This window comes from Balaenoptera musculus, chromosome 9, assembly GCF_009873245.2.
Source record: "Balaenoptera musculus isolate JJ_BM4_2016_0621 chromosome 9, mBalMus1.pri.v3, whole genome shotgun sequence".
In the NCBI taxonomy this organism is placed as follows: domain Eukaryota; kingdom Metazoa; phylum Chordata; class Mammalia; order Artiodactyla; family Balaenopteridae; genus Balaenoptera; species Balaenoptera musculus.
In genome coordinates this window covers 87,963,135-87,989,733 of record NC_045793.1, presented here as the reverse complement: position 1 = coordinate 87,989,733, position 26,599 = coordinate 87,963,135, and the positions used below count along the sequence as shown (strand labels likewise).

At 39.1% G+C, this 26,599-nt stretch overlaps 1 protein-coding gene across 3 annotated transcripts in view; it reads left to right on the top strand.

Moving 5' to 3' along the window:
• RELN (reelin) overlaps nt 1-26,599 on the top strand; it is a 531,612-nt gene that overhangs the window by 467,670 nt on the left and 37,343 nt on the right. For all 3 annotated transcript variants that reach the window (XM_036863169.1, XM_036863168.1, XM_036863166.1), the window contains exons 42-48: nt 45-265; nt 1,878-2,025; nt 4,295-4,553; nt 5,411-5,660; nt 9,499-9,667; nt 24,790-24,930; nt 26,193-26,370. In XM_036863169.1, the coding sequence (XP_036719064.1) occupies nt 45-265; nt 1,878-2,025; nt 4,295-4,553; nt 5,411-5,660; nt 9,499-9,667; nt 24,790-24,930; nt 26,193-26,370 (1,366 nt within the window). The remainder of the gene's footprint in view (nt 1-44; nt 266-1,877; nt 2,026-4,294; nt 4,554-5,410; nt 5,661-9,498; nt 9,668-24,789; nt 24,931-26,192; nt 26,371-26,599) is intronic.

The window sequence follows — 26,599 nt, the reverse complement described above, 5'->3', positions numbered from 1 at the left end:
TAATGTGTTGATTAGATTTTGAAGGGCTTGTATCTCTTTTCCAGATCTGTGCGTTTCAGATGGTACCAAGGATTTTATCCTGCTGGCTCTCAGCCAGTGACATGGGCCATTGATAATGTTTATATCGGTCCCCAATGTGAAGAGATGTGTAACGGACACGGGAGTTGTATCAATGGAACCAAGTGTATATGCGATCCTGGCTACTCAGGTCCAACCTGTAAAATAAGCACCAAAAATCCTGATTTTCTCAAGGATGATTTTGAAGGTAATTTCTTCATATAAAATCTATGTAGCTTTGTGAAAGAACTTATACATTAAGCATAATTTGTAATGTAGAAGTAATCATTAAGTTCCACTCTGATATTTCATTATTTATCATTACGTTTGGGACCACCCAAGCCTTCATTTAGTTCTGAATTTCATAGGGTTCCATTCTTGAAACAATGGTCAGTGAGAGTGAACAAGACTGTAATTGAGAAGAACTAAGGCTATTTTAGCCATTTTTTTCTATCACATGTAATTTCTGATCAATGATAATTTTGGAAAATGTCTATAGAGGGTTAATCTTGGGTAGAAGGAGCAAGTTTCCAGAAATATAAATTCTTGTCATTGCTTTATCACCAACTCATTATTCAGCCTTTTGTCACTTTATGCACCTCAGTTATACCTAGAATCTAATGTCATTATGTATGAAGATATGTGACAAAGTAGAAAAATGTATGTGCTCTAATGATTGAAATTATTCACAGTTAATTGTATATCCATTGGATATGCTTTCTGACAATAGTGGAAAAACATTCTCACAAGAGAAAGTCTTAAATAAATGTAATAGCTATCTCTGTTAGGATAGTGGGGTTAAAAGATTTCTTCTTTTTCCCAAGTTGTCTGTAAATTTTTTATAATATATCTATGGTTTTAAGGTACATTTTAGAATTAGGTTTAGGTATATCAATACTATGGAATATTATTCAGCCATAAGAAGGAATGAAATGCTGATGCATACTATAATATAGATGAACCTTGAAAACATCATACTAAGTGAAAGAAGTCAGACACAAAAGGCCACATGTCATGATTCCATTTTTATGAAACACTCAAAATAGGCAAATCCATAGAGACAGAAAACAGATAAGTGGTTGCCAGGGGCTGGGTGAGGGGGAAATGGGCAGTAACTGCTTAATGGGTACAAGGTTTTCTTTATGGTGATGAAAAAATTCTGGAGCTAGTTAGCACAACACAACATGGTTTTACAACATTGTGAATGTACTGAAAGCCATTGAACCATTAACTTTAAAATAGTAAAAATGGCAAAATTTATGTTATATGCATTTTACCACAATGAAAAAAGTAAATTAGATCTAAGGTGAGTATCTAAAGAGATTGGCAAGCTGGTTTTGAAAGACATTATTTAATAGGAAATATTAAATTACACTGAAATTTCTCCCATTAAAATTGTGTTTTTTTAAAATATTATATAACACTGGCCTGATACTGTCCTCTCAGGAACAAGGACACAGTGAAGAGGCCAGTGGAAAGGTCTCATTACCCTTTTTTAATTTTGGGCTGAACCACTCTGACTAGCCAGTGTCTTTTTTTGCAGTGCAGAGGAGCAGAAAGAGGGAACAATCTGGGTGGACCATAGATACTCAGGAAAAGGCCTCCTCCCTCTGTCATGTGAACCCTTAAATCATACAGCCAATGTTAAACAGTTCAAACAAGCTAAAATGTTGAAGAGACTTCTTATCCCCCAAATATATGACTTCAATATTCATGACTTCATACATTAAAACTGCACAAAGCACTTACTATATTCCTTTAAAAAAATAATATGACTGTATTTGGGGTCATAGGTAAACCACATTTTCCACTTTTTTCAGGTCAGCTAGAATCTGATAGATTCTTATTAATGAGTGGTGGAAAGCCATCTCGGAAGTGTGGAATCCTTTCCAGTGGAAACAACCTCTTTTTCAATGAAGATGGCTTACGCATGTTGATGACACGAGATCTGGATTTATCACATGCTAGGTAATCATTTTTAAATGCTGTTGAAGAGCCACCTTGTAATGTAAAGTAGCAGAACATAATCAAAACAGAAAGAAGCAGAGATCTCAAGGACAAGGCCTTCCATTGTAAATGCTGAGCTTCTCTCTTGTCAAAGACTCCATTAAGACACGATTTATATAATTTCCATTCTAAAACTGAGAGAGATTTGTACAATAACTGGATCAGAAATGAAACGCAGCTAAACGGACAGAGGTTAATACCTGGTCTTCTACATGGTGGATGACCAGGGAGTGACAACGTTTAACTCACTTTAACTTCAAGAAAGTAATGTTGCATCTTCTTTATCCACCTTCTACAGAATACTTTTCATTAGCACTTGGGCTCTGTAGAAGTTATTTACCATTCTTAGGGGAAAGCTTAATTGAAATACAATACATCCACAAATTATTCACAGTTAATTTTATATCCATTGGCAATATAAGAACATCTAAAGTGTAGCTTTATTGTTTATAAGCATTTCTTTCCAATGATTTGCTCATACATTCAAAGCACTCATTTTCTAAATTGAGCACAGTCACTCAGAAACAAACATTTTAAACTGGCTCAGAGGATTATGTCCTGTCAAGATGTGTATCCCTTGATCACTTGATGAGCCAAAAACTTAGCCAGTAAAATAGAAAATACAGTTTAACATGTATAAAATGGAACCCTGACCTATTTTTGCAAGTGAACAAAGAAATCATGTTTCATCTTTTGAAACACTTCAGAGTATCTTAACATACACTGTAACATATTTATCCTCTTCTTCCTCCTAAATCTTTCATTTATTGAATTATAAATTTGATCATGCTTCATAGAAAATACAACTCTATCTATGAGATAATAATTTTAAGGTTATAGAAAGCAAGATTTTATTTATCTCCATCCTATTTTAATGCATGTAGTTTAATTTGTTTCTCTTTATTTAAGATTTATCATTGGCAGCTGAGTTCTCTAATTTAGAAATTATGAGATTTTTCCAAATAATTCTAACATGGTTTATCTATAAATTAATATAAACATTTTCCCAATACAAGTAGACAATGTGCTAAAAGTGTTTCTCTGTAAATGATTATTGTTTTTATAGATATAAACTTCACAAGGCACTAACCATGTATTTTTGTCATTAATCCAATGTTAAAATCTCCATTATTTATCTCATCTCAGTAGCATGCTGTATAAGATTTGCATATATTGACCTCCATATAAAACCCCAATTTTCTCAGGGTTATGAGGTAAATGAATGCCCAGTTAGTGGAGATGGGGGAGGGGAGGAACCCATGAAGAATGCATGATTTTATATATGGCACTGCTAACTTTTATTGTAAGCCCCAATATATTTCATATGTTTGACATGCGTCCATAATTGGGTATGTGTGTTGGGTTGCATATGAAATTTATTCTGCATCACCAGCTAGCACAGCGGCCAGACCAGGCACCAGCAGCTCGCCTGCCAAAGATAACATGTGAGCTGGTTTTCATTGGCACCCCAGCTGGTTGCTGCCGCTCTGTCCACCTCCCTGCCAGCTGGGAAGATTGCCACTGGCTGACTGCCACAGTTCTCAATGGCCAGTATCATCCATCCCAGACCCAGCAACAGTCAGAGGCTGGCACAGCCCACCATCACCACCACCCCACACTCATGCTCTCCTGCCCCTGGCACAAAAGACAGAAAAGAGGCTCAGGTTTGACACACCTCTTCCAAAAGATGCCTGGCCTTTCACAAAGAGGTGCTACAACTGGTGGATTTAAATGTGTCTCACAAAACCAACAATATGAGATCTGGAAAACTACTGGTAAAACCAGGGAATGGATGATTTTGCCAATAAACGGCATAAACTACATTGATTACATTCTTCCAGTTTCAGATACTAAGGGCAAGGATACAAATTTATCTTGAATAGAGAGCAATACACACTCCCAAACTTGGACAGCCTTTGGACACCCCCCATCTTCTTATAGAATAGCCAGAGGGTGCAGTGAATGCTCACTTACCTCAGACTCTCCCCTCTGGAGGGGTGCCAAATATAAATATGGGTACAGAATGGCCTTTTTCAGACTTCACGTTTTATTAACTCCCTTTCACATTAAAAAGAGAAGTCAGGCTTTGAAACAATTGCTTTGGACGTCCGTTAAATCATGATATTCATTAAAGGTATACCTTCCCCCTATTATCCTGTGCACTTGTCTTTTGTCAATGGTGTGAATTTTCACTCAAGTAAAAGCCTACAGTAGATTTTACTCGTATCAGATTTGTGCAGTTCTTCATGAGACTGGGATGTGGTAAAGGTGTTCCAGACCCCAGGAGCCAACCTGTGCTTCTGCAATATTCTCTCAATGGTGGCCTCTCGTGGAGTCTCCTTCAAGAGTTCCTTTTCAGCAACTCCAGCAACGTGGGCAGGTACATAGCCCTGGAGATACCTTTGAAAGCCCGTTCTGCTTCTACACGTCTCCGCTGGTGGCAACCATCTGAAAATGGGCACTTCTACAGTCCCTGGGTAATCGACCAGGTCAGTCCCTTCAGGATTAACTGTTACAATGTTGTCACTTGAGCTAAATATGGCTTTAGAAAGCAGTTAGTCCAACCCCTCGCTCAGTAGAGGAAGCCCAGTACCCACAGTCGGGTGACTTACCCAAGGGCACACGGCTAGATTAGATGTGGCATTTAGGTTCCTTTCATTCTCTATTCCTTCAACTGCCTGAACCTATAAAAACAAACGACACAACAGAAGACCCAGGTTCTGCTCATAGAGGATTCTGCCATATGGATAGAGGGACCTTATCAAGCGTGATACGGGACTATAATTCTCCGAAAAGGAAAATGTGCAAATTAGCATTGGTGCCACATGCAGTAGTTGCCCAATCCTCTTTCCTAGCCTTTAAAGAAAAAATAAATAAATCTCCCTAACATCCTTATGGACAGTTCTAAAGGATCTTCATACATAATAATATGCATATCAAATAGAACTCAAAGAACCTGTTAACAAACGGTAGAATCCATGCAAAGAATTGGAACTGAAATGCCTTAGGGTACAACTGTCCTTAAATAGAAATTTTACATGGAAAATAATGTAAGCCAAACTTTGCGTTCCCAGCTTGGGTACGCGTAGTTTCCAAAGGCACAATTTGGCCCATGAAGGCTGTGAATGGTTTTGTCAGTCTTTCGATTTGTTTCTGTAGCTTTTTGCCAGATGGGCAAGCAGACCACATAAACAGGAGCATTCTGAAAGGCCCTCTAACATTATGCTTGCTGTATAATGCCAGTTCTGAGCGATCTGACAGATAAAAACAAACAAACAAAAAGGAATGAACTTTCTCCTGTCTCGAAACCAAATTGAAAAGTTGTTTTTTAAAAAATATATTTCAGATTCTTATTGGAGGAAATATTTCTGGTAATACAGTCTTGGAGGATGATTTCACAACTCTGGACAGCAGGAAATGGCTGCTTCACCCTGGAGGCACCAAGATGCCTGTGTGTGGCTCTACTGGTGATGCCCTAGTCTTCATCGAAAAGGCCAGCACCCGTTACGTGGTCACCACAGACATTGCTGTGAGTGAGGATTCATTCCTACAGATAGATTTCGCCGCCTCCTGCTCGGTCACAGACTCTTGTTATGGTGAGTATTCCCTTTCCAGGTAGAGGGACAGAGAAGTGTAAATGGGTATCCAAGGCTGCCTCTGTCAAAGGACTATACTCCACCTCCAAGAAGTCTGTAAGTAAAACACAAGTGTGCTTTCAGTCAAAACATAACTGCGTTCTTGAAAATGCTGTGTGTAAATTGAGTTTTAGACGTTTATTTTTTAAAGCCTCAGAATGTGAGCTTATTTTTAAGCATATGTCCATGAAGGCTTCTTTTTTTATAAACAATAGCCCCCAATTTATCTCTTTTTATAAATCCAGATTTTTTTAAGTATCATATTTACAGAATAAAGGGTTCTCGTCATATAGAGAATGTCAGAATAAGCAATAGGATTTACACATACATTTGTATTTACATGGGTTTTAATTCATAGGGCTTTAGATAAGTCCAGTTATTGTCTCCTTTCCATCTCCCAGGAATCATGAAATTTTGTTGTTCCTATTTTGTCTGATACTTTCTGCCATTGTGGGTCATAGCATATTCTAAACCACTGTGATTGTGACCAGTTTGCATCTTCTAGGTTATGCATACCTTACACACGCATGCACACAGACACACGCGCACACACACACACACACACACACACACGAGCCTATCTTAGGAGCTATAAAAACTGACATCTTTGCATACTTGGACCCTTCACTGGAATTTGCAGATCTGTCAGGATTCTGGGGACCTTCTGGTCTTTCACCACGCTGTATCACTATTCTTCCAAGAGATCCAAACTAGAATGTTCACACTACAATGTTTTAGATTCTTGGGGGCCAAAATCTGGAGAACTTAGTTACTTCCAAGGTCCTGAAAAATCCAGATTTTTCATATTTCCATTAGTCTGAATTTAATGGACAGATCTAAGAAGGAAGCCCAGAAGAACTCTTTCTATTTCAGACTCAATCAGTCAACACTAAACTAGTCAGTAAAGGTGGAGCTTGGAAAAGTATAAGGTACACAGCCTGTCTTCACTAGGTACAGTCTAGTTGAGGGGATACTTCAGAAAGTGAGTCCAATAAATGACTAAATCCAGTGCTGTATGGAGTGGTACTAATGCAAAATGTAATGAGAGTTCGGCTGAGGAAGAGATAACCAATGGATGACCAGTCCAAGAAGTTTGGGAAGATTTCACAAAGAAGCTAAGTCTCAAGTGGGCGTTGATGGTTGGAGTGAATTTGAAGGGTGAATGGGGAAGAGAGGACACCCCAGGCTGGGCTGGCAGCATAAAGCGGGGATTCTCCTGGTCCATGGGTAAACCATGAGCAGACCAGCCTGAACAGACAATATTTGCATCTAACGGAGGAGAGTAGAGTGCTAATTTTGAAAATAGATAGGGACTTTAGGGTCCTAGACACCCACTCCCTCATTAGCATAGGAAGTCAGCTAGAGACCAGAGAGGTGAGTTATGACACGGTCAGCATGCAGCAGAACCAGGGCTGAAACTCTGCCTTCATAAGCCCAGTCACATGTGCTTTCTTCTGTAGGCTGGGTAAACCTCTTGAGAAAGATGAAACTGAATAAAAAATGAAAGAGGAAAGTGGCCAAGAAGAGTTGGCAGCAAATTAAGAAGGGCATTAAAAGGCAGGCACAGGAATTTGTGCTTGACAAGGTCATGAATAAGAGGGCACAAGTGCAGGGAAGTGGCATGGTGGGTTTTAGGGAGATTAGCCCAGGAGCCAATGAAGGTGGGTAGAGAAGAATCCCAACAAAAAAGTGTCAGTGTTTGAATCTGTAGGAATTGATGAAAACCTGAATTACGTGGCATGAAGAGAAAGGGAATGGATAAAACTAGTATGAGACACTGCAAACCAAAAGGAAAGAAGCAGCAAACCTCAAAACCAGGTGAGATGTAGAACATAGAGGGTAAAGAAGAAAGGAGTAAAATTTCTAAAATAATTTCTAAATTTTGAACCCAGAAAACTAGTGCAAAAGCATTGCCACTGATAGCATTTGGTAGTTAAGAAGAGATGTTTATTTATGAGGGAAAATGATGAGTCTTTCTCGAGTGTGGTGAAAACAGTTTTAAGTGGTGGTATCCTTTAGTGCAGAGGGCTTGCAGTGTAGAAAGCAGGAGCTTTGTCTATACTGTGCATCACGGTATGCCAGCATCCAGGACAATGCCAGGCTGAATAAACATTTGCTGAATGAATAAAATCAATTTTGAGACGTAAAATTGGGAGATTTGGGCACAGAGATAACAGTTGAAGCCCAAGGAAGATAGGTGTAGAATACAAGGCCAGAAATGGAGTCTGGAAAGATGCCCATAGCTGGGCTAGTTAGCACAGAAGTCAGAGGGAAATAAGACAGGAGATTCAGAATAATGTCCTCCAAAAGAAAGGAAAGTTTCAAGAACCAGGGAGTCATCAATAATGTCCAAGGCTGTAGGGAGGGCAAGAACAATGAAGACTGAGACAGGCCATTGTATTTAACTAGAAAAGGCCACCAGGAACCTTAGGCCACCAGGACCAGTGAGTGGTCCCACGCTGGCTGCATGGGAGAATCCCCTGGGGAACTTAAAAGCTCCCAACACCTTGGCCTGCCCCACGAGAGTGAAATCCCAATCTCTACAGGTGGGACTTTGGCATCAGTAGTTTCTAAAGGTACCCAGGCGATTTCAGTGTGCAGCCAAGACTGAGAACCGTGGTCTTAGGCAGTTTCAGTAGGGAGGTATGGGCTGAAGTAGTTCATAAAGTCTTAAGAAGGGACCAGAGAGAGAAATATCAAACATAGCGTATAGGTTGAATGTTTTGGAAGAAGAGAAAGGAAAGAAAGAAATCTCTCTCCACAAGACCCACAGCCTGACTGCCTGCTTTGGCACGAACTGCATGGCCTTCAGCTCCTTCTTTAGGCTTCTCTGATTTCCCAGTATATTCCATAACACAGCAAAGCAGGATATATAAGCAAAAGAGATTTGTCAATTTCTTAGGAGTTTCACCTATACCAGAGAAAGTTTGGCATAAGTTGGTCAGGATCCCTATAGAATGCTTAAATTTTGAGAAGGCTGCTCAATATTTTTAATTGTTTAAAAAGTAGTCATTATAACATATGGTTACTACATTCTATATTTGTATGTTAACCTTTAAATAGACAAAATATAGTTATTATAATACATAAATTATATCTAATTTATATAATGTATTTATACAATATATCCTATAACTATTAGATTAAATAATAAATATATATAAATTATAACTATTATTATTATTGCTTTAACTGCATGTGAAGCAATAGATTTGTTAGAATTGTTCTGAAATTTTCACAGTATAAGAAGTGATTCAGGGCTTCCCTGGTGGCGCAGTGGTTGAGAATCTGCCTGCCAGTGCAGGGGACACGGGTTCGAGCCCTGGTCTGGGAAGATCCCACATGCCGCGGAGCAACTAGGCCCGTGAGCCACAACTACTGAGCCTGCGCGTCTGGAGCCTATGCTCCCAACAAGAGAAGCCGCGATAGTGAGAGGCCCGCGCACCGTGATGAAGAGTGGCCCCCGCTTGCCGCAACTAGAGAAAGCCCTCGCACAGAAACGAAGACCCAACACAGCCAAAAATAAATAAATTAATTAATTAATTTAAAAAAAAAAAAAGTGATTCAGGAAAAGTTACTTTTTCACTTGATCATATCCCCTTAACAGAAAAATTATTTTAATATGGAAAGTTAAAAATAATCACTAGTAATATACAGAGGAAAAAATAAAACCAGGAAATACATTTGGGGAAAATCAAATGATATTTGATTGAAATTAAAACATATGAAAACATAAGTAATTATGGTTCCTGGATCTGCAGATATGTATTTCTAACCAGAATAATGCTTCCTGTTTCAGCTATTGAGTTGGAATACTCAGTAGACCTTGGATTGTCATGGCACCCATTGGTAAGGGACTGTCTGCCTACCAATGTTGAATGCAATCGCTATCACCTACAGCGGATCCTGGTGTCAGATACTTTCAACAAATGGACCAGAATTACTCTGCCTCTCCCACCTTACACCAGGTATGGATGTTTCTGCATGTAGTGAACCCGAATGTGATATAATTTGGCATGTCCAATTTCAGCACAGTAAGTTTAAATGAGTTACATGAGATTTTGTTACTTGTTGATGATATTGCCATGCATGAATTATTAAAGCGACCTTCATACATAAAAAAGAAACCAGTTTTTGTGGTGACATTGTTCTGTGTTTTCCCTAAATCCAAGCCTTTACTGACTTTTAACTCTAATATTTTTTTAAATGGCATATGAAAGGAAACAGTGGCCAGCTCAGTGAGCTTCTCCAACTTAAGTCACTATGCCAAGAACAAGTCTTAATGGATTTAAATGGAGTCTATTTTCTGTCAGTCAGACTACTGTAAATATAGCAGTGAGTGGTATCATATAAATGGATGTAGCACATAAATGTGTATTAAAATTACTGTCTGCTTTTGAAATTTTATTTTGAACAGTATCTTGAGAATTATCACCTGGAACGTTCTTTTATGTGAAAAACAATTGTAAATGCTCCTTCATTGTGTCTTTAAGAAATGACAGTGGCTTAATAAAACTGCCTGGTAGATGCTGGTAGAGAAGTTAAGTCTAAACTATCTGTGTATTTGCGCTCCTGCTTGAGTAAAGCAGAGAACTCACCTTGCCTAGTGGGATAGTGTTACATGCCTCTCTCTCTTTTCACCATCTGAGTAGAAAATGGTAATCAGTTGCTGCCGTTAAGAAAGAAGCAAAGCCAGCAATGCAGTCTGTGGAACAAGAGTTATAGTTTGGGCTCATTATTGTTCTCTCACCTCCCCACAAATGAAGAATGAATAAATCTTCCTAGCGAATGATCGTAAAATTCAGCCATTCATCTAGGGCTTAACTTTTCCTGGGATTATCATACATGGGATGGGTTCAGTTACTAGCAGCCTAGGGCTCCTGTACAATTGCTGGCTCAGGGGTGCAAGACTATATTAACTGTCAGCAGAGTTGCCAAGTTTAAATGAGATACGTGAGATTTTGTTGCTCGTTAAAGGTATTGCCATGCATGAATTATTAAGGCCATCTTAATAAGTAAAATAGAAAAAAAAAACTCTATTAAGGTGGTAGTCTTTTAATTCATTATGAATTCTGTGAATTATTACCCAGCTACTTGGTAACATTTTGCAAACAAACGACATTCTAAGATATACTCCAGCTCGTCATTATGCCCTTGAGTCTTTTACTCAAGAAAAATAATTAATCCTCATCTTTTAATTTATCTTTTGTCTCTTTCACATACCCATAAAAATTTTGACCCTTTCAAATGATACTTGAAAAATCTGATGAGCTTGCATTTCATCTTGTAATCATATTGAAAATATGCAGCTTGTTTATTATATTACCCTCAAAGTTCATGTTGTACAGTGGTCTTAAAGGCAACACTGCTTTATAACAAGGCCCTTTGGGTAATTCAGAAAGAAACGAGCATGGCTGGAACCCAAGCCAGACCCCCTTCTAACTGTGCTTTGCCATATGCCAAAGATCATTAGAACAAGGTGCCAGACTCAGAGCACTTTGCCTCAAACTCAAGATAGCTAATCTATACTATATCTGCTCTTTCATCCAGTTGCTTTTTAAATGTGGTGCTTCCTTATTCTGAGTTGAACTTAGTGCCTCAACATCTGCGGAATACTGGGACCTCAGTGTTTATGTCATCTGCCAGGACAGAATTGAGGATTTTAGTTTGTAGTTCTTCACTATAAACAAACATGATGCTGACAACTTAAAGCCATGTGCTGAGTAGGAATTAAGAGTGACTGTGACAATGTGCCAATTGTAGTTTGTCCACTCACTTATCATGTGACCACAGAGCTAGGCTCCCAGTATTGTTGGCACAGTGGTGGTAACTGTCAACGAGGTTGGGTGTCCACAAATTGACATCAAACCGTTAACCAAACTGAAATGACTAGTAGTCATCAGTAGTGATTATTTATGCATTAAGCCATTCATTAAACAAGTATTTTTTAAGTATTTCATTACTACCTAGGTCTGTGTGAGAGGCTGAACTTAGCCCCACCTCAAGGAACTTTTAGTCTAGTGCGAGAAAGAGGTATTAACCAGAAATCACTAGTAATCAGAGAAGTAAATATGAAATTCAACTCTGATAAGTGATGGAGGATACTTGCATGGTGCTGAGAGATTATACATCATAGAGAGATTTGTCTTGGTCAAGAAGGTCAAGGAACACTGTCTTGAGAAAATAATTGTAGTGTGATGTGAAGGAAGGATACGAGTTGACTAGGAGAAGAGTAAGGGGAAGAGTGTTCCGGGTAAGGATAACACCCTATAGTAGGAGGAAGCAGGCATATTTGAGATGCTGATAGAATGGATCAGACACCAAGAGAGAAAGTGGAGTGAGCTGTAAGATGGTGTCAGACCATGGAGAGTCGGTCGTACTAAAGATTTAGGGGTTTGTTGGACTTCCCTAGTGGTGCAGTGGTTAAGAATCCACCTGCCAATGCAGGGGACATGGTTTCGAGCCCAGGAAGATCCCACATGCCATGGAGCAGCTAAGCCCATGCGCCACAACTACTGAGCCTGCGCTCTAGAGCCCGTGAGCTGCAAACAAAGGAAGCCTGCGCACCTAGAGCCCATGCTCCTCAACAAGAGAAGCCACTGCAATGAGAAGCCCGCGCACCACAACGAAGAGTAGATCCCGCTCGCCACAACTAGAGAGAAAGCCCGCGTGCAGCAATGAAGACCCAACACAGCCAAAAATCAATTAATTAAAAAAAATAGATTTAGGGGTTTGTTATATGGATGCTGGAAGCCTGCTAAAATGCTTGGGGTTGGGGATACATGATCAGATTTGCATTCAGAAAAGCTTATTCTAACTGGAGAACAAATTGGGGAGGATAAGAGTAGATGTAAGGAGGCCCTTAAAGAGACAGTGATTGCTGGTAGCTTAGACTAAGATGTGGCAGACATGACGAGAAGTGAAGAAGTTCAAGAGAAATGGAGGCAGTAACATTGAGCTTAATGATGAAATGCATGTGAGACAGTGAAGGAAAGGGCAATGCTGAAGATGACTCCCTGGTCTCTGAGTTGCAAAACTGAACGGATGCTGGTGCTTTTCATCAGGAAAGCAACAGTGAGACTAAACACAAGATACGTCACACTGTGCTCCAGACATTGCTCTGTTGAAACCTAAATAAATTGGGGTAGATAGAATCATAGTCTCTAATCCTCCCCATATACACTGGTGAAGTTAGATCTTCGTGAAAGAAAGAAAGAAAAGAAAAAGACCAGAAAGCATTGCAGTTTAGTGGAGGGCTCCCACTTTTCAGCCCTGTGAGCTTCTAAGCAGGTCATTTCACGTCCCTAAGCTTCAGTTTCCTTATCTGAAAAATGAAGATTTTTTTACCTTATAAAAAGCTAATCAATGTGCCTGGAAGTGTTTGGGACATTGTAAACATTTACTGAAATGTAAGTCGTTTTTACTTTTATGAGTTAACTACATAATCACTTTTGTTAACCATAGCTCAAGTGTATTACCAGACTTCAGTCAGACTAAGAAGTCGTCCTCAGTTAACGAGAGTGAGCCCATAGTAATGGTAGGATGCTATCTTAAGTTTCTGCCCTGGAGGAGGTTACAATCTGGTTATGGGAAAATAAACAACTTAAAAATAATACATGCTGAGTATAATTTAGAGCTTCACTGAGGAATGGGCTGGAAATGCTGTAGGTACTGAGATGGGAGACAGTGTTGAATGCCAGAGTTAGGGATCCGGGAAAAGATGGGCCCTGGCCTCAAAGGATGGCTAGGACTTAGGTGGGTAAGGAAAAGAACATCCTAAATTAGGGGAACAATGTGAACAGGGCATGTGAGCCTGGGAGAAGCACAGAGGTTGCTGATTAGAGGGAGCTCATATCTGGAAGTTATGGGAAGTTGTTTGTTAGCAGAGTTGGGGTAATTTATAGTAAGCATTGAAGCAAGGCAAAGGGGTTTAGACTTGTAGGGAAAATGAACTATGGTGAGTTTTGAGCTGAGACTATTCTTCCAAGAAAAAAAAATTGGAGAAAAGAGAGACTCAGGTAGGAGAAAGACAAAGGCATTGTGATAATGACTGTACATGGTAACAAGGGTCTGGGCTACAGCTAACATGAGGGGGATGAAGTAGATATTATAGGACATTTCAGGGAAAGAATTGATAAAACTCAGTCACTAACTTCTTCTCCCTTGCACACATCAAAAGATGACTTTAAAGTTTGAAGCCTGAGAAAGTGGTGAGAAGAAGAGAGGAGTGAGCTGAAGCTGATTCCAGGAGGGACAGTATGGCAGATTTAATCAAAAGATGCTGAATTAAATGTGATGGAAATATCCTTTTGACAGAGCTATGAAGACTGGAGCCCAGGGGAAGATAACAAACCTTGAAGGCATGAACATAGAGGTCATAGGCAATGCTGTAAAACTGCAGCAGCTCTCCAGAGGAGAGCATTTAAAAAGAAAGGATCCCTAAATTTAATAGCAGAATGAGTGGAAATAGCTATTAGAGGAACCAGGAGGATGCAGTCAAGGAGGTAGGAGAATCAGGATAACGTGGTATCCAAAAGCCAAGTGAAAATAGAATATCAAGCAGGGAGAGATCAAATCAGTGACAAATGCTACATAGAGTCAAGAAGAAGTAAGTTTCACCATAAATTTACTAGAGTTTTCAATAAGGAGATAGTCAATGACCTTCAAAAGAACAGTTTCAGTGACATACTGGAAATAAATACAGCTTGTCTGGTGCCAGAGCCCATGGGCTTAACCACTGTATTAGTACTACATCTTTATTGCTTGCCTAAGAGATATGGTCTGAGAAGAAATAGGAAAGGAGGATGCCAGGCGTTCTTGAGAAAGGCTGAAAAAAATAGGAAGATGCCAAAATCAATTTCATAGCCCCTACTCTGAATCTGCCTCCTTCTCCTCTTTACTAACCCCAGACCTAAAAATAAAAGGTGGCTCAAGTGACATCGTTCTTGAAATGTCACCTGAGAACCAGGGTGAGTCAATGGAAGGGCAGGTAACCCAAATCCACCAAGAAAGGTGGGGTGTGGGAGCTGCCACTGGAAGGCTCAGGTGTGACTTGGCTATTTAAAGTCACAGTTTGAAAATGATCCATTCTTTTCTACTGGCCCTAATGACCTGGCTGATACCACTGTCTTTAAAGATTAACTACTACACTTTGGAAGCCAGGTGGTTTTAACCACAGCACAGAAGCTATTCAATGTGTGCAGGAAGTTTAAAGGAATGGTGATAAGCTCAAGAAGGGGCAAAAAGATTGTGGAAGGACTGGAGTGATGGAATGGGGTTGGAGGAGTCTGTACCTTTTGGCAGTAAACAGATTTAGAGTAGGAGGATATTTTTCAATGATATTCCCAACTACTGTAACTGCAAAGAAAAGGTCTTATTCTAAGAAAACCAAATAACTAAACATAATATTTGTTGGGTTCATCATGGAGATATAGTCAAGGGAATTACAAGTTTTTTTTTTTTTCGCCATTTATTTAATTAACAAAAGGAGAGAAAGAAAAACACATTCCGAAGTTAAAATGCTGATAAATGACAGAAAATTCACACTGAATCACCAGCTTCTATGTTGTATAATGTTGTCTTTTTCTTTTTAACATCTTTACTGGAGTATAATTGCTTTACAATGGTGTGTTAGTTTCTGCTGTATAACAAAGTGAATCAGCTATACATATACATATATCCCCATATCTCTTCCCTCTTGCGTCTCCCTCCCACCCTCCCTATCCCACCCCTCTAGGTGGACACAAAGCACCGAGCTGATCTCCCTGTGCTATGTGGCTGCTTCCCACTAGCTACCTATTTTACATTTGGTCGTGTATATATGTCCATGCCACTCTCTCACTTTGTCCCAGCTTACCCTTCCCCCTCCCTGTGTCCTCAAGTCCATTCTCTACATCTGCGTCTTTATTCCTGTCCTGCCCCTAGGTTCGTCAGAACCATTTTTTTTTTTTATTCCATACATATGTGTTAGCATACGGTATTTGTTTTCCTCTTTCTGACTTACTTCACTCTGTATGACAGACTCTAGGTCCATCCACCTCACTACAAATAACTCAGTTTCGTTTCTTTTTATGGATAATATTCCATTGTATATATGTGCCACATCTTCTTTATCCATTCATCTGTCGATGGACACTTAGGTTGCTGCCATGTCCCGGCTATTGTAAATAGAGCTGCAATGAACATTGTGGTACATGTCTCTTTTTGAATTATGGTCTTCTCAGGGTATATGACGCAGTAGTGGGATTGCTGGGTCATATGGTAGTTCTATTTTTAATTTTTTAAGGAACTTCCATACTGTTCTCCATAGTGGCTGTATCAATTTACATTCCCACCAACAGTGCAAGAGGGTTCCCTTTTCTCCACACCCTCTCCAGCATTTATTGTTTGTAGATTTTTTTGGTGATGGCCATTTTGACTGGTGTGAGGTGATACCTCATTGTAGTTTTGATTTGCATTTCTCTAATGATTAGTGATGTTGAGCATCCTTTAATGTGTTTGTTGGCAATCTGTATATCTTCTTTGGAGAAATGTCTATTTAGGTCTTCTGCCCATTTTTGGATTGGGTTACTTGTTTTTTTGATATTGAGCTGCATGAGCTGCTTGTATATTTTGGAGATTAATCCTTTGTCAGTTGCTTCATTTGCAAATATTCTCTCCCATTCTGAAGGTTGTCTTTTCATCTTGTTTATGGTTTCCTTTACTGTGCAAAAGCTTTTAAGTTTCATTAGGTCCCATTAATTTATTTTTGTCTGTATTTCCATTTCTCAAGGAGGTGGGTCAAAAAGAATCTTGCTGTGATTTATGTCATAGAGTGTTCTGCCTATGTTTTCCTCTAAGAGTTTTATTGTGTCTGGCCTTACATTTAGGTCTTTAATCCATTTTGAGTTTATTTTTGTGTATGGTGTTAGGGAGTGTTCTAATTTCATTCTTTTACATGTAGCTGTCCAGTTTTCCCAGCACCACTTATTGAAGAGGCTGTCTTTTCTCCATTGTATATTCTTGCCTCCTTTATCAAAAATAAGGTGACCATATGTGCGTGGGTTTATCTCTGGGCTTTTTATCCTGTTTTTGTTTCTGTTTTATCCTATATTTCTGTTTTTGTGCCAGTACCATACCGTCTTGATTACTGTAGCTTTGTAGTATAGTCTGAACTCAGCCTGATTCCTCCAGCTCCACTTTTCTTTCTCAAGATCACTTTGGCTATTTGGGGTCTTTTGTGTTTCCATACAAATTGTGAAATTTTTTTGTTCTAGTTCTGTGAAAAATGCCATTGCTGTTTGATAGGGATTGCATTGAATCTGTAGATTGTTTTGGGTACTATACTCATTTTCACAATGTTGATTCTTCCCATCCAAGAACATGGTATATCTCTCCATCTGTTTGTATCGTCTTTAATTTCTTTCATCACTGTCTTACAGTTTTCTATGTACAGGTCTTTTGTCTCCTTTGGTAGGTTTATTCCTAGGTATTTTATTCTGTTTGTTGCAATGGGAAATGGGAGTGTTTCCTTCATTTCTCTTTCAGATTTTTCATCATTAGTGTATAGGAATGCAAGAGATTTCTGTGCATTAATTTTGTATCCTGCTACTTTACCTAATTCATTGATTAGCTCTAGTAGTTTTCTGGTAGCATCTTTAGGATTCTCTATGTATAGTATCATGTCATCTGCAAACAGTGACAGTTTTACTTCTTCTTTTCTGATTTGTATTACTTTTTTTGGGGGGGGTATGGACCATGTTTTTTTGCTTGTTTGTTTTTAAACTTTGGGTTTATTTACTTATTTATTTATTTATTTATGGCTGTGTTGGGTCTTTGTTTCTGTGCGAGAGCTTTCTCTAGTTGCAGCAAGTGGGGGCCACTCTTCATCGCAGTGCGCGGGCCTCTCATTATTGCGGCCTCTCTTGTTGCGGAACACAGGCTCCAGACGCGCAGGCTCAGTAATTGTGGCTCACGGGCCTAGTTGCTCTGCGGCATGTGGGATCTTCCCAGACCAGGGCTCGAACCCGTGTCCCCTGCATTGGCAGGCAGATTCTCAACCACTGCCCCACCAGGGAAGCCCTGTTTGTTTTTTTATTTTATTTTTTTAACATCTTTATTGAAGTGTAATTGCTTTACAATGGTGTATTCCTTTTATTTCTTTTTCTTCTCTGATTGCTGTGACTAAAACTTCCAAAACTATGTTGAATAATAGCGGTGAGAGTGGGCAGCCTTGTCTTGTTCCTGATCTTAGTGGAAATGGTTTCAGTTTTTCACCATTGAGAATGATGTTGGCTGTGGGTTTGTCGTATATGGCCTGTATTGTGTTGAGGTAGTTTCCCTCTATGCCTACATTCTGGAAAGTTTTTATCATAAATGGGTGTTGAATTTTGTTGAAAGCTTTTTCTGCGTCTATTGAGATGATCATATGGTTTTTATCCTTCAGTTTGTTTATATGGTTTATCACACTGATTGATTTGTATATTGAAGAATCCTTGCATTCCTGGGATAAACCCCACTTGTCATGGTGTATGATCCTTTTAATGTGCTGCTGGATTCTGTTTGCTAGTATTTTGTTGAGGATTTTTGCATCTATGTTCATCAGTGATATTGGCCTGTAGTTTTCTTTTTTTGTGACATCTTTGTCTGGTGTTGGTATCAGGGTGATGGTGGCCTTGTAGAATGAGTTTGGGAGTGTTCCTCCCTCTGCTATATTTTGGAAGAGTTTGAGAAGGATAGGTGTTAGCTCTTCTCTAAATATTTGATCACATTCACCTGTAGAGCCATCTGGTCCTGGGCTTTTGTTTGTTGGAAGATTTTTAATCACAGTTTCAATTTCATTACTTGTGATTGGTCTGTTCATATTTTCTATTTGTTCCTGGTTCAGTCTTGGAAGATTGTGCTTTTCTAAGAATTTGTCCGTTTCTTCCAGGTTGTCCATTTTTTTGGCATATAGTTGCTTGTAGTAATCTCTCATGATCCTTTGTATTTCTGCAGTATCAGTTGTTACTTCTCCTTTTTCATTTCTATTTCTGTTGATTTGAGTCTTCTCCCTTATTTCCTTGATGAGTCTGGCTTATAGTTTTATCAATTTTGTTTATCTTCTCAAAGAACCAGCTTTTAGTTTTATTGACCTTTGCTATTGTTTCCTTCATTTCTTTTTCATTTATTTCTGATCTGATCCTTATGCTTTCTTTCCTTCTGCTGACTTTGGGTTTTTTGTTTGTTTGTTTCTCTAATTGCTGTAGGTGTAAGGTTAGGTTGTTTATTTGAGATTTTTCTTGTTTCTTGAGGTAGGATTGTATTGCTATAAACTTCCCTCTTAGAACTGCTTTTGCTGCATCCCATAGGTTTTGGGCCATCGTGTTTTCATTGTCATTTGTTTCTAGGTATTTTTTGATTTCCTCTTTGATTTCTTCAGTGATCTCTTGGTTATTTAGTAGCGTATTGTTTACCTCCATGTGTTTGTATTTTTTACTTTTTTTCCTGTAATTGATATCTACTCTCATAGTGTTGTGGTTGGAAAAGATACTTGGTATGATTTCAATTTTCTTAAATTTACTAAGGCTTGATTTGTGACCCAAGATATGATCTATCCTGGAGAATGATCCATGAGCACTTAAGAAGAAAGTTTATTCTGTTGTTTTGGGATGGAATGCCCTATAAATATCAATTAAGTCCATCTTGTTTAATGTGTCATTTAAAGCTTGTGTTTCCTTATTTATTTTCATTTTTGATGATCTGTCCATTGGTGAAAGTAGGGTGTTGAAGTCCCCTAATATGATTATGTTACTGTCGATTTCCCCTTTTATGGCTGTTAGCATTTGCCTTATGTATTGAAGTGCTCCTATGTTGGGTGCATAAATACTTAAAATTTTATATCTTCTTCTTGGATTGATCCCTTGATCATTATGTAGTGTCCTTCTTTGTCTCTTGTAATAGTCTTTATTTTAAAGTCTATTTTGTCTGATATGAGAATTGCTACTCCAGATTTCTTTTGATTTCCATTTGCATGGAATATCTTTTTCCATCCCCTCACTTTCAGTCTGTATGTGTCCCTAGGTCTTAAGTGAATCTCTTGTAGACAGCATATATACAGGTCTTGTTTTTGTATCCATTCAGCCAGTCTTTGTCTTTTGGTGGGAGCATTTAATCCATTTGCATTTAAGGTAATTATTGACATGTATGTTCCTGTTACCATTTTCTGAATTGTTTTGGGTTTGTTTTTGTAGGTCTTTTCCTTCTCTTGTGTTTCCCACTTAGAGAAGTTCCTTTAGCATTTGTTGTAAAGCTGGTTTGGTGGTGCTGAAGTCTCTTAACTTTTGCTTGTCTGTAAAGGTTTTAATTTCTCCATCAAATCTGAATGAGATCCTGGCTGGGTAGGGTAATCTTAGTTGTAGGTTTTTCCCTTTCATCACTTTAAATATGTCATGCCACTCTTTTCTGGCTTGCAGAGTTTCTGCTGAAAGACCAGCTGTTAACCTTATGGGGATTCCTGTATATGTTATTTGTTGCTTTTCCCTTGCTGCTTTTAATATTTTTTGTTTGTATTTAATTTTTGATAGTTTGATTAATATGTGTCTTGGCGTGTTTCTCCTTGGGTTTGCCTGTATGGGACTCTCTATACTTCCTGGACTTGCTTGACTATTTCCATTCCCATATTACAGAAGTTTTCAACTATAATCTCTTCAAATATTTTCTCAGACCCTTTCTTTTTCTCTTCTTCTTCTGGGACCCCTATAATTTGAATATGTTGGTGCATTTAGTGTTGTCCCAGAGGTCTCTGAGACTGTCCTCAATTCTTTTCATTGTTTTTTCTTTATTCTGCTCTGCAGTAGTTATTTCCACTATTTTATCTTCCAGGTCACTTATCCGTTCTTCTGCCTCAGTTATTCTGCTACTGATTTCATTTTTAATTTCATTTATTGTGTTGTTCATCATTGTTTGTTTGCTCTTTAGTTCTTCTGGGTCCTTGTTAAATGTTTCTTGTATTTTCTCCATTCTGTTTCCAAGATTTTGCATCATCTTTACTATCATTACTCTGAATTCTTTTTCCGGTGGACTGCCTATTTCCTCTTCATTTTATTTGGTCTGGTGGGTTTTTACCTTGCTCCTTCATCTGCTGCACATTTCGCTGTCTTCTTATTTTGTTTAACTTACTGTGTTTGGGGTCTCATTTTCACAGCCTGCAGTTTCGTAGTTCCCGTTGTTTTTGGTGTCTGCCCCGAGTGGGTGAGGCTGATTCAGTGGCTTGTGTAGGCTTCCTGGTGGAAGGGACTGGTGTCTGTGTTCTGGTGGATGAGGCTGGATCTTGTCTTTCTGGTGGGCAGGGCCACCACATGCTAGGCAGCTCTGCCATCTCCCAACTGCTGGGAAGATCTCCCCCGCCTTTAACAGTCATCAAATCACTGCCCCCTCCACCACTGACCCCCAGCCCCTGCCCGACCACTCTCAAGATGTCTCCTATTTGATTCTTTCTGGCCACCTTTATTGCTGCCAATTAAACATTCTTTCAGTAAAGGTTTATGAAGCCCCATCTATAGGAGTCACCAACAGTAAAATGGTAAGTAAGGAGAATAATCCAACAGCAGAAACTATGCATAAATAGGCACTTTTATTAAAAGGTGATAAGAGCATTAATAAAAGGTGATGGATTTGTCAGAATGGCCATCTTCAAAAAGTCTACAAATAATAAATGCTGGAGAGGATGTGGAGAAAAGGGAACCCTCCTACACTGTCAGTGGGAATATAAATTGGTGCAGCCACTATGGAGAACAGTATGGAGTTTCCTTAAAAAACTAAAAACAGAGCTACCATGTGATCCAGCAATCCCATTCCTGGGCCTATATCTGGAAAAGACTAAAACTCTAATTCAAAAAGATACGTGCACCCTAATTAATGTTCATAGCAGCACTATTAAAATAGCCAAGGCATGGAAGCAACCTAAATGCTCATCGACAGATGAATAGATGAAGAAGATGTGCGATATATATATATACAATGGAATATTACTCAGCCATAAAGAAGAATGAAATAATGCCATTTGCAGCAACATGGATGGACCAGAAGATTATCATACTAAGTGAAATATGTCAGAAAGGGAAAGACAAATATCATATGGTATCACTTATATGTGGAATCTTAAAAAATGATATAAATGAACTTATTTACAAAACAGAAATAAACTCACAGACATAGAAAACAAATGTATGGTTATCAAAGGGAAAGGGATGGGGGAGAGATAAATTAGGAATTTGGGAGTAACAGATACACACTACTATATATAAAATAGATTTTAAAAAGTACCTACTGTATAGCACAGGAAACTATAGTCAATATCTTATAATAAACTATAATGGAAAAGAATATGAAAAAGAACATATATTGGGTTGGCCAAAAAGTTCGTTTGGGTTTTTCTGTAAGATGTTACAGAAAAGCCCAAACGAATTTTTTGGCCAACCCAATATATATATATAAAACTGAATATATGTATATAAACTGAATCAGTTTGCTGTACACGTGAAACATTGTATATCAACTATACTTCAATTTAAAAAACTTTTAAAGGTAATGGAGCATATATAAAATATTAGGGGAACAAGGAAATCTTATTACTTGCCCACTATCTATGCACACTGAAGATATAAAACAATATTCCTTGAAGGAATACAGAGATATTTCCTGCCCTTCAGAAACATATAGTCTAAAAGACAGAATAAATATGTAAGTGTTGACTTGTTATTAAAATCCAAGTAATGATGTGCTATGGAAAATATGATATTCCACTATGTTATTTATGAGATGTTGCTGCATGTAACAGGCATAGCTATTAATAAACTTAGTCATTAAAAATTAACTGGTGAGCAGAGCACTGAGTTACACAACCACAGCGGGGGCATCTTCATATTACTTACTCTGAGAATACCAGCTCCCTGCACCTTAGAGCACCTACTAAGGGCTAGGTGCCGTACACTGAGTGTATAATATTAAACAGAAAGAGATTAACCCTGCTCCCTTACAACTTTTCTGAGGAAGAGACAGACATTTAAGAAATACATATGCCGGGCTTCCCTGGTGGCGCAGTGGTTGAGAGTCTGCCTGCCAATGCAGGGGACACGGGTTCGAGCCCTGGTCTGGGAAGATCCCACATGCCGCGGAGCAACTAGGCCCGTGAGCCACAACTACTGAGCCTGCGCGTCTGGAGCCTGTGCTCTGCAACAAGAGAGGCCGCGACAGTGAGAGGCCCGCGCACCGTGATGAAGAGTGGCCCCCGCTTGCCACAACGAGAGAAAGCCCTCACACAGAAACGAAGACCCAACACAACCATAAAAAAAAAAAAAAAAAAAAAAAATAAAAAAAAAAAAAAAAAAAAGAAATACATATGCCAATAAATATATGACTACAGATGTGATAAATACTATGAAAGGAAAAGAACCATTTGCTATGGAAGAAATGTAGTTTTTAAAGGGATCTGAAAGAATATTTCTCTATGAGGACCTCACATTTCCTCTGAGACCTGAAGGACACACAGAGGTTAACCAGGCAGAAAGGAAAAACATGCCAGCAGAAGGCAGGAAAGAGTTTGAGGAGCTTCAGGAGCTGAGAGGAGGAGCAGGGCTCCAGAAGTGAGGCTGAGGGACTGGAGGAGAGGGCTCAGCTCTGGCCGAGCCTTGTGGGCCAAGGAGGAGCTTGGGATTGAAGTTAAATGCAATAGGAAGTGACAGGAGGGTATTAGGTAGACGTTTCTCTGCTGAGACGAACAGATGGGAGCTGGCGAGCAAGACAGGTTATGGAGAAATGAGTGCATAGATGCTCAGTAAACAAATATCAAACTGAATGATTTATTTTCAGAGTGAAGATTTGAGTTCTGTTGTTTCTTTTCTATTTTCTAAACTTAATATAAATGTGTTCAATTGGAAAATTTTAAATCCTTGCTGGTATTTGGTCTTTGGTCCTGCCTAAAACAGGTATCTTTCAGTCAAGTGGTTAGCATATCTCTTAATGAGAAAAGTATATAAATCCATAAAACAAGAGTTGCTTTGGCTAATTATTTCCTCCAAGGTCTTTGAATGTTCAAGCTCACTTGAGCCTCAGGCATTGTTTGGATTTTACTGCCATCTAGTGTCCCTAAGCACATAAGTTTATTTGTCCTTATGAACAAGACTCTCCCCCAAGCTGTGCAAATGAGCAAATATATATTCTCCAGAATGGGAGAAGCTCTGTTTGGGTTTTATTTACATTGCATTTAAATCAATATAAAATAAGTCTGGTCTTACTATCCTCTCTCTTCTCTGTCCAATTATCTTATCTAGGGTTTCACTGATCCTTCTGATACACACCCCCAGTCTTCCTAAGGCTCTCGTTGTGAGAAGTCCTCGTAAATGCTGACCAGTGTGCCTCCTGCACAAAAGGGTCTGGCCTTAGGGAGCACGTAGGAGTTGAAATCCTCTCCCCGACAAATGCAGAGGGGTTATGGCTGCTCAAGGACAAACATCTTTTCCTAAAATGCAAATACAACTTGGCAGCAGCCCTGTTGTCCCTCCACAATGATCTCCACACAAAATTCAGGGCTCACTGGTCCCATGAGGCTACTGATTTTAGCATTAGTTTTAGTATCTGTTTCAGTCTGTTTTTACAAGGCTCAGAAAGCTCATTGGCCTAAAATATTGGGTTGGCCAAAAATTCCCTTCAGCTTTTAAGTAAAAATAAGACACATTTTTTTATTTTCACCAAGAACTTTATTGAACAACGTATTCACCATTTTGTTCCACTACCTTCTGCCATGCTGATACGACAGCTGTCACAGTACAATCTAACAAAATTGTTTCAAATGAAGTTAAAGACAACTAAGCGGTACTAGAGCCATCTTACCGAAAAAAAGAATGAACTTTTCGGCCAATCCAGTATGTTCTCAAGCTATTGCAGTTCAGTTTGGTTTGGTTTTCTTAATCAAAGTTTGGCAAAGAATTGGCCATAATGAATACATTTTTCGGAACACAAGTGAGGATGTACGTGCATTTGTGTAACACTCCTCCATGCGCTTGTTCTAGCGTACCAGAACACGTTCTCTTGTCCACCACATCCTTCATTGTAATTCTCTTTTTCTTCAAAGGTCCCAAGCCACTCGTTTCCGTTGGCATCAACCAGCTCCTTTTGACAAGCAGCAGACGTGGGCAATAGATAATGTCTATATCGGGGATGAATGCACAGATATGTGCAGTGGCCATGGAAGGTGCATCCAAGGAAACTGTGTGTAAGTAGGTTTTTTTCTTCCTTTTACAGAAAGTTCCTGACTCACATTCCGGCCAGGAGATTTTTCTGAAACTGGTTTTTTAATCACTTCCAAGCTGCCTTAGCTTATATTGATACATTTTTCCTGAAATCTGACCTTGAGCTAACTATGGAGTTTATGGCTATCTTTGTTCTTGCTTAGAGATTAGGAACTGAACAATAGCTATCTTGTAGGGAGAAGGCTGAGTTATAATTGACTTGTTTTATTTTCTTCTATGTTTCTGTGGTACACCTGAGCCTTGAAAAAGACATTAGAAGAAGTTCAGGAATTCTGTATGTTCTGACTGAAAATAATACATCATAAGTATTTTTCTCACTTAGGTCTGAATGTATGTAGTGATATGCCTTATGTGGTTTGAATGGTATTCCTGTGGTATTTGCATAAGGAAGTGTATAAATGCCTGATCAATTTGCCAGGTGTATTTGATGGAGAGACCTACAATTTTACTCAGAGAGCCTTAGTATCTTTGGAAGGATCTAAATAAAGAGAGAGAGAGAGAGATAGTGTGTGTGTGTGTGTGTGTGTGTGTTTGTGTGTTGTGTACTACGGGGCTCTGTGCTTTATTTTCAAAGACTCTGCTGTTCGATGGGGTACTATGAATGAAAATGCTGATAGAGAATTCAGTTCCTTCCCCACTAATCCCTGTACACCTGGGGAGTCTTTCCTTTGATTAATGATTCTAGCCCATATCCAGCATGACCTCTGAGATCCCGGAGCCTCCCAGTCCTATATTCATATTTCCTCCAACACTGAACAGGGAATTCACTTCTGTGGTCAAAGATGGCAGATGCTATCCAAAGTACCCTCTGCTGTTTGGAACATGGCCTCTTGGATTCCTGATTGGCTCAAAGCCTCTATTTAAAAGACCAGTTTCATAAATTATTAGGACCAACCAGTTTACTTTGGTAGCTGCAATTACTTATCAGCCATCCAGAGCTGTGTCATGCAGGGACAGGGCTTTAGTAAATTCTTTCAAATTGCTTCTCTCTCCACCTGTAAGCCCAAGTCACTACTTTAGGAAAGCCTAGAGGCAGTTAATTCACAGCTTATTTCTAACCTAAAGCACTGTTAAGGGGAGCAGGTGAATTCCAGCAAGCTCTGTGAAGATAACTAACCTTTCATCATCTTGGACTAGGAAAAGGAGTTGGCTTTGCTAATTTGAGAGAACACTTGCAGGGGCTTTGTTTGATGTTGACTTTTCTTTTCTCTTTCTCCACTCCCAGCTGTGACGAGCAGTGGGGTGGCCTGTACTGTGATGAGCCCCAGACCTCCCTTCCAACCCAACTCAAAGACAACTTCAATCGGGCCCCATCCAACCAGAACTGGCTGACTGTGAATGGAGGGAAATTAAGTACTGTGTGTGGAGCTGTGGCTTCGGGAATGGCTCTCCATTTCAGTGGGGTTAGTGTTTGGCTGCTGTTTATTCATTTCTGCATCCTCTGAGTTCCCCCCCCCCCAAAAAATCGAGTCTCTTTTGAAGTTTAATTGGCAAATCAAGATGCAGAGTTAGACACTCTAAATGCACAACCCTGATGTGAACTCACAACTTTCTACAAATCAGAAAATGCTAATTATTTTCAACACTTTCCTATCACAAATCAGTTGCGACAATTTAATTATGCAGGGTAGT